Below are 14,591 nucleotides of genomic sequence, written 5' to 3'. Positions count from 1 at the left end.
AGGAATGGCACAAAGACGCCACAACCAGAAAGTCACGAGATCCCAAACTCTAGCCTGAGCTCTGCCACTAATCAGCTGCTCTGAGATAATGGGCAAGTAACTTAAGCATCCTCTCTTCCAGTTCTTAAGGCTGGGCACTGACAGGGTTCAGACAGTGCTGGGTGTCAAACACTGGAGGGCTTCCTGGAAAACTCACGGGCTGAGACCACGCCCAGCTGGGAATTCTCACCGTGTCGGCTCTTATTCTTCAGCAGGGGGTCTGCTGCACAACTCACTGGACTAAGTTTATTAACAATAGAAGCAGTTAACATCTGTAGAGCGCTCATTATGTGTCGGGCACTCAAGCTAAGCATCTCGCATGTACCATCGCTTAATCCTTACCACAACTCTGAGGTAGTTACAAGTATCATCCCTGTTTTCCAATGAGGAAACGAAGGCTGGGAAGATTAAATGACTTGCCTTCTAGACTGGCTATAGAGTCTGCACTCAATCTACACTGTATCCTTTCAACTCAAAAGCTCCGTGACTTTAGTTCCATCAAATGGGCTGTGCCGTAGCAGAGTCGGTAAGTTTTATTAACTGGGCACTATTTTATTAACCAACTTTCAACTGAATGATAAGAAAATTCTAATTTAAACCCCAAAATGCTGATAGGCAAGGGGCTCCACTCTGATGACCTCGATGTACAGAGGTCATCTAGAAAAACACTGAATCTTAGGGCTGATGTTTTTAAGGCTATATCTCTGAAAATCACGAAGTCTCTAGGAAAATATACACATTTTAATTTTACACAAAGCCTTTTAAGAAAATACTTCATGTAAAGCACAATGAAGGTATATTCTACACAAAATACTGCATTTTTTCCAAACTGAAATTATATTATCTGTACATGAAAGGGTTCTAGCTGTGGTAGCCCAAAGGTATGCATGCATATATAAATCATTTTAGAAAGTTTTCAACATTCTGTAGGAGGGCTTTTGCTCCTGCTCTCAGCTTCGCTTTTAAATTAGATAAAATTAAACTACATTTTTAGTTTCTAGAAGTTTTCTTTGAATTCAAACTTTTAAATTTACATAAGGTTATTCTGAAAATCTGGACCTTTTCAAGTAGAAAAAGGAAAACCCTAAATGACATTTAATAAGTTGACAGTGCCTCTTTAACCTGAACCCTGAGCCCTCAGCTCCTGAAGTTACGCACATCAAGCATCTGGTGCGGGGGGGGGCGGGGGGGGAGGGGGGCACTAGAATACAGTCAACCCAACTACTGACAGTGTTGAGAAAAGTCAATTCAACTCATGAACTTAGCACCCACTGGAGGTGAGACAGAGCCAGGTGCTGCCCCTGAGTAAGACACAGCCCCCACCCTCAAGACTACTCTTCGGTGAGAAAATCAGGGAGCTTAAATACACTCAGTAGTGTTCCTCCAAGGCTTTTTTCAGAGCTGTCAAGGGAAGATCCCTTGCTTAGGAGAAAAAAAACAAACCCTGAAAAACAATGATAATCTCTCAACTTGCATCCCACAATGACAGGGATAAACTTAAAAAGCAGCATAATAACATTCTAAAGTTTTAGCTTTCCCCGCCCCACCCATAAAAGGCTAAAGCTAAAACGATTTCAAGTTTATGGAAGTGTACGGTGAAGGGAGTAGCAAAGGAGCCGGGACGACTATTGGTTTTTAAACCCACATTAAAGGGACTCTATCTTCTCTTCCAGCCACTGTAGGGACTAATAACCACATCACTAGTTGCCTGTGCTGCATCTTTAGGGGACAGACGGAGACCACCCACCCACTACAAGGCAGGCCCCGTTCTCAGCCTGGGCCTCTCCGGAGCAGCCATGACAAGAACCAAGGTTTCCTTCCCTTCTGATGAAGACTCATTTCCTCCTTGGTCAAAGATGCCAAACTCTGTCCAAAGTAGTTTTCCCCCCTTAGTATTCTAGCCCATTTAATACAATCTCAGCGCTTCTAAATTTCCTGATCTGCTACTGAGCAGAGAAGAGCGTGAAAAACCGATCAACATAACTCTGCACTGAAGAGCTTCCCAGGGGGCTCTCGGAGGGCTGGCTACACCCTTAACTGTAAAAGGCCCGTGAGAACACGTATCATTACCTTCATTCAACAGATTAGGAGATGGGGCCGTGGCTTGACAGTGGATCGATGACACAGCCAGGAAGAAAATTCACTGTTCATCAATGCTGAATTCCTATCTTCCTAAAGTTAACATTCCTTTGGAAGGAAAAAATAACGTATTTATTTTTTTGTACTGGGATCTTCTGGGGAGGGAGGGGGGGGGTCATAAAGCTTTAAAGAGAGAATGGAGTGGTAACTAGAATTAGACCTGATATTGAGAATACTACTACCTAACCAATTAGATTTGGTTCCCTGCGATCCTAATTAGCTTTGATAGTTATGAGTATGGAAGAAAAAGGCCTATTTTTTGAAGGCAAATCGTATTTGAGGGTTAAGTCTTTAGGTTTCCAGGATCTAACTGGTGTTCCCTGGAAATGACGTGCTCCTTCAATTATACATTCTTAAGATACATTAAATACCAAAGAATATTCTCAGTATGATCCTTATAACAGGCACAAGGACTGGGGTGGGGTGGGGTGAGGACATGAGAGAGAAGAGCATGTGAGAATAGTTTGGGGTGATTTATTCGAAATCCAAAGAGGAAGGATGCTTCTCCCTACTTTCTACCTAGACTGGGTCTAAGGTGACAAGGACAGGGAAAGGGACAGAGAAATAGCCATGAGGACCAAGCCAGCTCCTCTCCGCAGCCAGACCTCTGCGCCTGGCTGGTGGGTTCCAGCTGCTCAAGCCCAGCACATCGGCACACAGGGGCACTGCGTCAGAGACGGACTCCCTGGGAGAGCCCACCCGCGGGCACTGATTTCCAAACCGGTGTCGCTTACTGCCCCAAACACTGCCAGGAATAAGGGGAGATGGCCTGCCCAGCAAGCTGACGAGACCTCTGTGCCTGCGGTCTACAGACGGGCACCACTGAGCAGAAAGCCAGTCCCGGTCTGTCAGGAAGCAAGACACCAGACTGGGAGAAGTGACTTCTGCTGACGAGTATAAGGTGTGAGGAGGCGGCTTCAATCTCCCTGACATTATCTTCCCAGCATTCTTTACTTCCTGCACCAGTCACCACACCAGCGGAAAATGGGACAGAGGCCTGCAGACAGGGCTGCGTTTCCAGATTTTCTAATTCTGGCGATCTGATCTGCAGTTCTGACTGCAGCAGTGACCTTGTGGGAGCAAGGCTAATAGCTGCTTCCTACAGCCTCGAACGAAACTTCTCTCGGGACACTCCCAGCTCTCCTTTCTTCTGTGCCACCAGGTTCGTTAGGTGAGTTGGGACACAATCACCATTAGTACCTACTGGAGCCCTAAGCCACCTGGTACAGAGCGAGTGTCGCAGCCAGCCGCGTGTGTGGGTGGTCTCGCGACACTGCGAGGGCAGCCCTAGCCCCTCGAACCATTCCAGGCAAGGACAGGCTGGATGTGGTTCTTCACGGCATCCCCTGATGTTCCAACGTGGCTCCCAATCCTGTCCATGACTGCCCCACCCCCGTCTAATTTCCCTCGCCTATGAATTCTGCTTTTGTTATTTTCGAGATGAACCTGTAAACGTGAGATCTCAGAGATCTGAGGTACTTCACATAAACACACTCAAGTATCAGTCTTTCATTTTTTGAAAACAAGAACACAGGAAAACGAGTCCCTCTCCCTCTCCCCTCAGATGTGTGTGCATCTTCCCACGAGGCTGCCAGTGGCTACCTCTGCACCACATCACTGATTTCCTGTACGCATGACAGTAAGTTATTAAGGACGGGATTTGCCCCGGGCACACCAGCAGCTGCCGAAGACACCTGCAGCTCCTGCAGGCTGAGCTCCAGTTTGCTCACAGCCTCTCGGAAGGCAAATTTGTTGCGAGTTTGAGGGATGCAGTCCACGTAGCCTGAGCAGTAGTCGAGCAGCTGGTGCCCAGTGTCCACCAGCTGGCTGTTGGGCACCGGTTCCGTGATTGCACTGGACAGTAGGTCAGCACATTCCAGCAGGGCCTCTTTGCTGATTTTGTCCGCTGAGATTTTCTCAGCTGCCTGTTTGGTTTTCCTCAGAGCCACTTTAGTACCTGCTGTGCCATTGGCCATTTTGGCTGGCGAGATGGAAGCTGCGGGCGGAGGCACTTGAGGTGGAGGCATCGCAGGCCTCCCAGCTTTCCCACTGACGGGCGCTGCTGCCCCTGGCGCGGCCTTTTTCCCCCCTTCCTGCGTTTCTGGCGTGGGCTGTCCCGCAGTCGGGGCGGTCGGCTCTTCCGTGGGGTCTGAGCACGTGGACGGATGCTGCAGTAGTCTCATCACTGGTGGTGGGGGTGGGGCACACTTTGGTTTTACCCGTCGGGGTCGGTCCTTGTCCCCAGAGGACGTGACCTGATGCTCAGATAGGAGCTTGAATTTATTCCCCTGAGAGTCCGTGCCGATGAGCTGCACGTCGGCTGGAGTGTGCTTCAGGGTGGGCGAGATAAGGACGGGCACTTTGTGGTTGTGAGCGGTTGGGAGGACCGCTGCGGCCTTGGCCGGGGACGTCCAGCCTGTCTGCTCGCCATCCTCGGGGACTCCGGCCATGCCGAGTCGCGCCCCACCGTTCCTCTCCCTGCTCTTTGGGCCCCCCCCCACCCCTGGAGGGTCCTTCTCTGTAACGGATGGGTCCCCAGAGGGCGTTCTCAGAGGCAGAGCAGCCGCCCCCCTGGGCAGCAGTTTAGCTTTCGGTCTCTCCCTGGCTGGAGCAGCAGCTTCCTCTGATTTTTTCGGAAGCGTGTCATTAGCTCTGTCCACATTCTCTTCTGGCTGAGAAGAGGTGGACACTGTCCTTTCCAGCTGGAGTTTGGCCCTCTGGCAGTTCCTGGGAAGGGTCATTGCCATCCTATCCTGCTCTGGAAGCCCTGAGGACATGGAAGATGTAGAGTTTGACCTTGGAAAAGGCTTGGAAGTGTCATCACTGGCTGTGGCTTTACCCGCTCGTAAGCCCAGTGTCTTTTTGATTAAGCGTGGTGTAAAGAAGCCCGTGATGCCAGACCACCCGCCCCCAGCTGTGCCACTGCCCCCACCCCCGCCACTGTCGTCATTACAGAGGTTCCTCTGTGCAAGGCTCCCCCCACAGCACTTGGGGGGCACCAGGGTCGCCTCTTGCTGGGCAGGAGTGAAGGAGAACCCATCGGCATGTTGCAGAGAAGCGACAGATGAGAAGTTACCCGCGAGCTCATATTTCTTGTGGGGCTGATTCTCCATCTCCCGAAAGGAGCTGCTGCGCTTCGGGGGTGTGGGGGCGTTTCTCTTCTTCATGAAGGAGCTGAAGAAGCCGCCTTTCCTGTCCCTGGTGAAGCATGTCTCTTTGGCATCTTCCAAGAGGCTGCTGGGTGACTTGTCTCTTTGCTTCCGAGGCAGTGCTGGAGACCCGCTGGGGACCTGTGCACTCCTAATGAACCCTGATGAGAAACGGCCGATCAGCAGCGTGAAACACAGGAAGTCACTCCATTACACTCGAGTTACTAAGGCTGAACTGTACGAGTTTTGTCAGCATGTATTAAATGTCAGGTGTTAGCAGAACTCAGAGGAAACCAATAAATGTTATCATTTCATATTGATTAGTGTTCCAAATGCAATGTGGGATATAAGTGGAAAGAAACAGCCTCCTGGTTTTTTACCTCAGCCTTCATCTCTTCTCTAAACTACAGCACGACCTGGTCTCACCTATCAGGTTCCGTGCAGAAATGTTTGCCAGACTGTGAGGGCAGAATGCATGTGGGAATCGGGAGTTAAGGAAATAGGGTGGGAGGCAGAGCTGCATCCCCAGGGGATGGATCGGAGCTACCAGCACCGACAACGCAGAGCTGGGGACTGGAGTGGCAGGTAAGACGGATGCCAGCCAGACTTTCCCCAGGGCAGATGGGCAGGAAAGTGGAGTTAGAAGCATCAGAGCCGAATGGTTCTTTACATAAGGCCTGCCTAGGGACCCGTACCTGGTGCTGAACTGGAAGCAGAATTTTCTGTGGCATCCTGGGCCCCTTCGATGTTCTCCTTGTTCTCCACCTGTTTCTTCAGCGTCCGGGTCTTGGAAGGAAGTATAGGTAATCGGGGCAGGTATGGAACAATGGAGGAGGAGGAGGCAGCTCTCCCAAGCTCCTCAGCTACCTCTGTCAGGAAGACAACAGGACTGATAAAAAGAACAGTTTCATGGCAGAGAAAGGGCATACAACTGAGGAAGCACTGGAGAACCGAGTACTGAAACGTACAAACGAGATCACGGAGTACGCACGTTCTTTTGTCTGGCCTTTTCTGTTCAACATTCTATCTGTGGATTCATCCACGTCACTGCGCGTGGCAGGGGTTTTTCCTCATTGCTGTGAATTGTTTAAATGTATGAATGCACCAAAATTCATCCATTCTCCCTCCTCTTGATGAATATTTAAGTTGTTTCCGGTTTTTGGCTATTATTGTGTTGCTAGGAACATCCTGCTGGCTTTTACCTCACAATTGCATGCCCATCTACTGGGTCTATACCTAGGAGCAGCACTGGTAGGTCACAGGGTGCACAAAAATTCTGCTTTATTGGGTTTTGCCCAACTGTCTCCCCAAATGGCTGACCCAATCTATAGCACTGTGTCACAGTTCTGGTTACTCTGCATGCTTGCCAGAGTTTTATGTTATCAGGGGTTTTTTTGTTTGATTTTAATTTTAGCCATCCTGGGGTAGGTATGTCGACGGATCTCACTGTTTTATTTTGTACTTCTATGATGAAGAGCGATATTAAACATGGCTTCCTATGCTCACCAGCCATCTGGATACTCTCCTCATTTACTAAGTCCCTGTTCAGGGGCTGAATAAAGCAGACAGAAGTCTGCAGATACTTCTATTTTTCAGCTGCACCTTGTAGTAAAGAGGAGAATAGGTACATTCCAGTCCATTTCATGCAAATGAAGCAAATGAGGTGCCTGAAATATTCGCCCATTAGTGAGCCTAAACTAAACTTGGCCATGGGTTCTGTGGCTTTTGCTGAGGCAAAGACATACTTTGCTATTCATTCCTAAACAAAAGTGAAACGAGCGGGATCATCACTTGTGAACTTTTATAATTTTTTTACAACTTTTTTGGTAATTATTTTTAAAAATTAAAACCCCACAAGAGTGGGTACATGGCACATAACCTAAGCCAAGCCAATGAGATCCCTTTCTCATGCTGCTAAATACCACAGCTGGGAGAGAGATATGAGCTATGAGAGAGAGAGAGAGGACCTCGAGGGACCTCGAGGATGCTGGCAGCTGTGTCCAATGCCACTTGGAGCATTCTGAGGATGGGAACGGAAAAGCAAACATAGACATGCTGGGTGGGCCTGGCTCTGGGAAGGAGGGAGAGGGAAGGGAGACCTGAAGCTACTCAAGTCTGTGGCTTCGACTGACAACCGAGGTTAGACTTAGCATCAGCCCTGCTTTTCCTTGGTTTGGTTATGAGCCAATAAATCCTCCTCTTATTACTTAAGAATGTTTGAATTAGCTTTCTTTCACTTACAACTAATAAACGCATCCCTTTAAGGTAGCAACTGTCTTATCTCTGTGTCCTCAGATATAGTATAGTCTTTGCCACGGATTAAATGTTTAATAAAATATTGGTTAAATAATGCTAAATTTCTTGTTTAGCAATTGTGAATTGAAATTAGGGCTGAAAATTGATAAGGGCTGGTTTTCTAAAAGGATGTAACATTTTAAAGAGAAGCAGAAATATTTAACTAAAAATTCAAGAGAATATGGAGCTGACACAGCATTACCAAAGAAATGGACCCTAGTCATTGGCCAGTATTGAAGACTTCTACCGCTCTGACTCCGCAGGGGGAAGAAGACAAGGCAGCTGTGCCCTCCCCTCCTACAGAAGTCCCACACGTCAAAGGACTGAGATGCGTACTCTCGTTATTAAACTCTGGTGTTGAACTCTTCTTTCTTCTTACCTAGACGTGATAAGTCACTAAGGGATGCAGACAAAAATCAACTTGCCTGATTTCTTCTAATATTTTTAAACTTGAGCTTAGTAAGTTCTGTGTTCAATTATGAAGAAAATTTTTAAAACATAGGTATGAAATTCTGGAACTATATCGAAGTATCTAATAATATCTAAAGTATAACCAAGAATTTTGAGTTTTTAGCTTTCTAGGAATAGTCCCTTTTTATAGCAAGTAAGTTTATTGGTTGACTTTCGCAGATAATTTTAGAGAGGCATTATACACAAAAGAAACTGCCTATGTGTCCACCTACTTATTTTTTAGATAAGAAAAGGGGTCTCACTATTCATAGCATAACTTAACATCCTCATTCTAAATTCCTTTCCATGTCAATATTTAAGAATATTTTAAATATTCAATTATATGAATATAATAATTAACAACCCACTACTTAGATTGGTTTTAATTTCTCAATATCAAATACTACATTCTGATATAACATCTTTGTAGCTAAATCTTTGTTCATACTCTTAATTATTTCCTTAGGATCTATTTCCAGCAACAGAATTTCTGGACATTGCTTTTATGGCTTGGATTTGCCTTTGTAAGTGTGGCTCGGTGTGTTAGAATATTTTTTATACTCATTTTCCCCTCTTCTCTTCCCTATACAGTGTTAATACTTAGAGAACTACTGAATTTACTCTCTCTGTGAAGAGAATAAATTTCTAATTAAAATATAATTCCAGCATTAAAAATATGATAGACACAAAGACATTAAAAGGAGCAAAAAAAACCCCAAAAAACAAAAACAAAAAAATGGCAAAACAAGAAGGCAAGAATTAACTCAGTATCCTGAAATGGAGTTCCACACTACAAGAGTCTATCGTTTTTAAAATGTGATCGCCCCCACCACCACTGCCACTCAGGACCAGCCACCGACCGTGAATCGCCAGAGTCTCACCTTCAGAAATGCTGGAGTCGTGGAACATGGTTTCAAAAGCCTGATGTGTTTCAGCAAAAGAGGGCCTGTCAGCAGGGCTCCACTTCCAGCCTACGTAACAAGGAGAAATGTTAAAAGCTGCCTGCAGGAATTCAGTGCCCAGTGGCACCCTGATAGTTCCATGAGTCGTGACAGCAGTTACAGCACGTTCGCAGTGACAGTGAGGCAGCTGCTTCCCAATCCTGGACTTGGGGGTGCAGTGGGCCCACTTCCTAGAGTGGGCCCTTCCATGCAGCCTCAGCTCATGTGCCCTCTACTACAGGGATGAGGAGGGTGTGGAGACAGTTTAGAAAATGGAAAGTTTTCTCCCACTGGAAAAATTAAAGAAGTGAAGTCTGTCTTCAAACTCACTCCAACCTTATAAATCATTGGCTGTACACATTGAGAAATGCAGCAGGGTATCAGCGAGGAGCCTGGAGTTCGCAGCTGACAACAACGCAGCAGTAAGCAATGCCCGTGCTCATTGAGAAAGTAAGATCTATGTTCACACATAACACTTTACTACTCGCCTTCCTACTTTTCTCACTTTCGAGAAGTCAGATGCTTTTGTCTGTTCATCACAGAAGTTACTTTGATGCATTCTCCAGTCTTTAGCAATCACTTTTATCTAGATGAAAGCAGTTCTCTCCTACCTAAACTCCAAACCCAATTTCTTATTATCCTATTAAATATGCAAATGTTTTTTGGAAATCGAGTCAATACTTGGGCCCTGGACAACTATTCTTAGGGTTCCGGTAAGACTCAATGGTGTAGCTTATGATGCGCCAACGGGCTGATCAATGACCAGCTCTATATATCACGAGGTTTAATTCAATCTAACGATAGAGAAAAAACTATTTCCAATTTTGCTAATCACCCTGAATTGCTGGCTTAAACCTTCAAAATTAAAATATGCAAACATACTCACATGCTCTCATAAGTTCGTAAACCTTGGGCGGGCATCCTTCAGGCTGTTCCATTCGATACCCTTTTTCTAGCAGATCATAGACCTGAGACAAGTCGATACCTGGATACGGTGACATTCCATATGTAGCAATTTCCCACAGCAGTACTCCAAAAGCTGCATAAGGGATAAAAAAAAAAAAAAAAAGTTTGTTTCCTCTCCGATTTATTATTTATTTTTTACCATTAAGTAACGTATCTTTCAAATTCTGGGTAACATTCAGTCACCCAAAGTATATTCTTCTAAATCTTACAGCATGACTTGTCCTTCTAAGATATCAGAAATGCCTGAGGTATTACCTCAAGATGGTTTTCTTTAAATTTCCCATTTTAATTTAGATTTCCTTTACTACAATGAAGGAAAATCACCTATGACCATATAAGAAGTCTGGGACATAAACTATTCTTAGAAGAATCTATGATCTATTTAACAAGTTTCACAGTTTTTAAGTCAGCTAATAGTCGGAGTAAATGTAAACATGGACTCATTTAAAATCAAATAAAAATCATACTAGGAAAAATAATTCGCTTGATTTTGTCACAAGTTATTTCTGAGTTTGAGATTTCTGTTAAACAGTGACTTAGAATCCTACACCTGTTTCTACTGACCCACAGTGCAAGTTTCCAGACTCATTCAGTCCACTGAGCCTCTACACTGCTTGTCAGAGCAGTAGAAATGAGATCAGTTACAAGAATAAATTCTAGATGAGACTTCAGCACGCGTTCCTTGAAAAAGTGGGTGCTCCTGGGTGTCCCAGCACTCTGGAAATAACAATAAAGCCTAACGCAGAAAACCGGGAGCTTCACAGAAAAAGGATCATTAGAACATGAATGTTACATAAGATCTAGACTGAGTCCTTTGAAGGCAAAGACTTTTTTTTTTTTTACTTTCTTCTTAACATTTCTTTCTATGCTAAGTGCCTAGCACAATGCCTGAATGGCTAAATGGGGGTAAAGGCAGAGGGTACTTATCACATAAAAGAGAAGCTCTAAAGAACTGAAAGCATTCATAAAGAAAATAAAATGACACATGCAGAGAAGAGGCCTCCCGACCTTACCCCAGACGTCAGATTTGATGGAGAAGGTGTTGTAGGCCAGGCTCTCAGGCGCTGTCCATTTGATGGGGAACTTGGCCCCAGCATGAGCGGTGTAGGTGTCTCCGGTCATCAGCCGACTTAAGCCGAAGTCGGCCACTTTCACCACGTGGTTTTCTCCCACGAGGCAGTTACGGGCTGCAAGATCTCTGTGGGAAAGAGAACGCTAATGTGATTCCACTCTGACGGCAAAGAAAAGTCCGAATGCCCTGCTCTCGTTCTCTGTGCTATAAGCGGAGTTGAGGAGTGCTGACAGATACGGCCGTGTTTTATGGTAATCGCCAACATGGCAGAAAGCCACTGATTATATTTCGCCCATAGAGTACCCATCAAGAGGCAGTTAATGGGCTTCAGAAAATGGGATCTTGTTCCTAAGTACAGCTGACCTTGGAACAACACAGGGAGCTGGGGCACTGACACCCCATGCAGCTGAAAATCCACGACGACTTGACTCCCCCAGAACTTAACAGCAAATAGCCTACTGTTGATTGGAAGCCTTATCAAAAAACGATTAACATATTTTATATGTGCTTTATACTGTGTTCTTAAAATAAGCAATAAAAAAGTGAGGTTAAAAAAACCATATAGAAGGAAAAATACATTTATTGGGAAAAAAATCTGTGTCGAAGTGGACCTGCACAGTTCTAACTCACGATGTTCCAGGGTCAAGTGCACACTGGGGTGGCTGCAGAGGTGAGCAAGATCCTTTTCTACAAGGGTGTAAGTTCTTTACTAAGACAGAGAGCTATTTTTTAAATTAAGCCACTAGGTGGAGCAAAAGGCTCTTGGACACAATCTTGGGCAAAATACAGCTTCCTGTTTTGAGAAAGGTAGGGGCCCCTCTTTAATACTTTAATCAGAGTATAGAAGGTTTATAAGTTTGAAATAACATCATAATGGGCTGTGTCAAAGAGAAAATTACTTTCCTGAATCATTTGAAATGTTCTGGAAAGGTTCTCACATTCTCTTACATGTATTTGCAGGACATGTAAGGTCACTTCGTGACAAATCGCAGGCAATAACCAGGCTTCACACACCTGTGGATGAAATTCTTCTTCTCTAAATACTCCATTGCAGAAGAGATCTGAGTGGCCATGTAAAGCAGGACAACTGCAGTCACCTCTTCTCGGCTGCATTCTCGAAGATAATCAAGCAAGTTCCCATACGGCATGTATTCAGTCACGATGTAAAATGGTGGCTCCAAAGTACACACGCCTGGCAGCCCGAGAATAAAGCTTGTTTTACTAATATCTATTCATACTTTCTAAACCACTTTAGCAAAAATAATCAACAGTTTTTAAAGTCTAGTTTGGCCATAATCTTTTCCCTCCTTGCCATCACATCCTCTGAAAATATATAGCAAAGTTAAGAAGATGGGTGATAAAGGAGTCTCCACTTCCATTATGTAATTCTAGAAATTCACATGCGTTTCAGTATTTGCTGTCTGGGCAGAATCAGAGTCACCTGTATCCATTCCATAAGGGGCGAGGAAGACCGAAACCTCCAGAGCTCTGTGTATGCCCACGATTCCCATCCTCGACTGTGCGCTAAAACACTTACCCAAAAGTAACCAATTTGTGCCTATGCACAGCCTATAACGATGCTTTGTAAAAAGATCATAATTGTTTCCATAGTCAAAGGTTTCACTGATATATGATAGATTCCTGAGAAAGAACAAGAAACTGTTTCCTTTGGGACAGTTTGGCACAATTTAAACACCTGAAGAAAGTGGCTCTATTTTATAAAGGGCAAAGGGTTCAGACACAGCCTTTTATGTGACCTGAACAGGTGAGAAGCCAGTCTATCAGGACACAGCGCTTTCTCTTGTAAAGGTAAACTGATGGGGGGTGGTCTCAACTTTTAATCTTAATTTTAAATAGTCCTTTGTTTAATGTCTCTTGATTTGTGAAATTATGTTGTGACTTTCTGGTTTGGAATCATTCAAGATGATTGTGAGGCAGTTTTGTACATCGCAGTCAACACATGGTTTCTTTGGCGACTTTTAAACACAGAGCCTGCTGCTTAAAATGACAACCATTTACTGAGGCAGAGTCACACCTGGAGCCTCCACTATGGTGGTTCAAGAGGAGGATTCAGAGATAATGGGAGTTTAGAGACAAGCATCCTTGAGGAAGCCTACAGTGCAGGCGAGCATCCTCACCTAACAGCTGTACCAAATTCGGGTGCTTGATCTCCTTCATCACCGCAGCTTCCTTCAGGAACTCTTCCACCTCCATCGTATCTTCCTGGAAAGGGACAAACCCCCATTTAACCACTGGAGTCAACTCACAACCCTAAAACTTCAGCTTTAAAAAGGGGTGTTTTTTGAATAGTTTATCATATTATTTCAAGAAATTTATCATAACCTAATAGGCTCTACAGGAGTCCGATTAAGAAAGGAAGTGGTCCTTGACTTATCCAATATGTGAAACAAGTGAAAATTAGCAGGGTGAGCAAAATTCAGCAATCATGTCCTATCGCAACTGAAACATGGGAGGCTTAGATGATAACTCAGTTCTCTGATAGTTCACTTCCCTAGATATCTCAGCCTTTGAAAGAGGAGACAGAACAGTTAGCTGTTTACATGTCTGTCTTCCTGATAAATTCCTTAAGGAGTGATGTGTGTCTACAGGGCCTTGCATATTGTTTCACTCAGAATATGCTTAAGAACTGACCACTACTGATGGCTGAAGAGCAGCCCTTATGAGTGATATGGTAGTTACTGAGGCATGCAGACAGGGAGATAAAGAACAAAACACCTGAGTGGGTGTGAGAGGGGGGAGGGGAGGAAGGGAGGAAAGCGAGGGGAGACAGACAGACAGACAGACAGACAGACAGAATCAAACAATGCTTGAAGAACTCTGTCCAGCAGGGGCCGGTCTGAGGAAACTTGCTTTGCTTTTCTAACTTGCCATTTGCTTCTCATCACCCACTAGGACCGAAATCAGCAGCTTCGAGACACACACCTGCTCCACGTGGGTTCCCGCCTGCTCTGTCAGCAGTGGCACTAGGGCTCGCCATCGCAATTTGCTGATGTGCTTGGCACCAGTGAGTGGAAAGTGTTCCCAAGTTAAAGAAGGGCAAGCTGATATTTCCAAGGGACTCGGCACAAAAGATGCCTGAAAAGATGCCTGAAAACTAGAGTTCTCGGCAACCCACCTTCAGCGTTTTCACAGCGACTGTCAGGCTGTACTTCTTCCAGACGCCGACGTAAACCTCTCCGTACTGACCACCCCCAAGTTTGTGCTTCATGGTAATATCTGTTCGTTCCATTTCCCATTTGTCGTGGATGGGGGACACACCGTAAACTGTAGGCTTGTTACACTTGGGTGCGGGGTAGTGTAATGTTGTCACCAGCCCATCGGCCACCGTGGAGTGATGGTGAACAAGCTCGGCCAACGTGCTAAAACGGCTCTCGGCAGTGACGTACACCTGGAGAGAGAAGAAGACAAGCCACACGGACTTAAAAGGAGATCAGAACCTTTAAAAGCCCACTGTATCCCTGGTCTGAAGATACTGCGGTTAGGAGGTCATCTTCCTGACATAAATGAAAGAACTGACCG

At 45.3% G+C, this 14,591-nt stretch overlaps 1 protein-coding gene across 5 annotated transcripts in view; it reads right to left on the bottom strand.

The window, feature by feature from the left end:
- Positions 1-6: 6 nt before the first annotated feature.
- ABL2 (ABL proto-oncogene 2, non-receptor tyrosine kinase) overlaps positions 7-14,591 on the bottom strand; it is a 26,631-nt gene continuing 12,046 nt past the window's right edge. For 2 of the 5 annotated variants that reach the window (XM_015586249.2, XM_015586250.2), the window contains 9 exons: positions 14,188-14,460; positions 13,190-13,274; positions 12,066-12,243; positions 10,993-11,177; positions 9,900-10,052; positions 8,954-9,043; positions 6,023-6,196; positions 5,255-5,488; positions 3,673-4,945 (listed from right to left, as the gene is read on the bottom strand). In XM_015586249.2, the coding sequence (XP_015441735.1) occupies positions 3,777-4,945; positions 5,255-5,488; positions 6,023-6,196; positions 8,954-9,043; positions 9,900-10,052; positions 10,993-11,177; positions 12,066-12,243; positions 13,190-13,274; positions 14,188-14,460 (2,541 nt within the window). In that variant the 3' untranslated portion in view covers positions 3,673-3,776. Of the gene's footprint in view, positions 2,227-3,672; positions 5,489-6,022; positions 6,197-8,953; positions 9,044-9,899; positions 10,053-10,992; positions 11,178-12,065; positions 12,244-13,189; positions 13,275-14,187; positions 14,461-14,591 lie in introns of those variants that run through there. The other 3 variants (XM_015586248.2, XM_015586247.2, XM_015586251.2) reach the window with 2 other exon arrangements.

This window comes from Pteropus alecto, unplaced genomic scaffold (genome assembly GCF_000325575.1).
Source record: "Pteropus alecto unplaced genomic scaffold, ASM32557v1 scaffold101, whole genome shotgun sequence".
In the NCBI taxonomy this organism is placed as follows: domain Eukaryota; kingdom Metazoa; phylum Chordata; class Mammalia; order Chiroptera; family Pteropodidae; genus Pteropus; species Pteropus alecto.
Note: the sequence above shows the minus strand (reverse complement) of the source record. Positions and strands in the feature narration are given on the sequence as shown.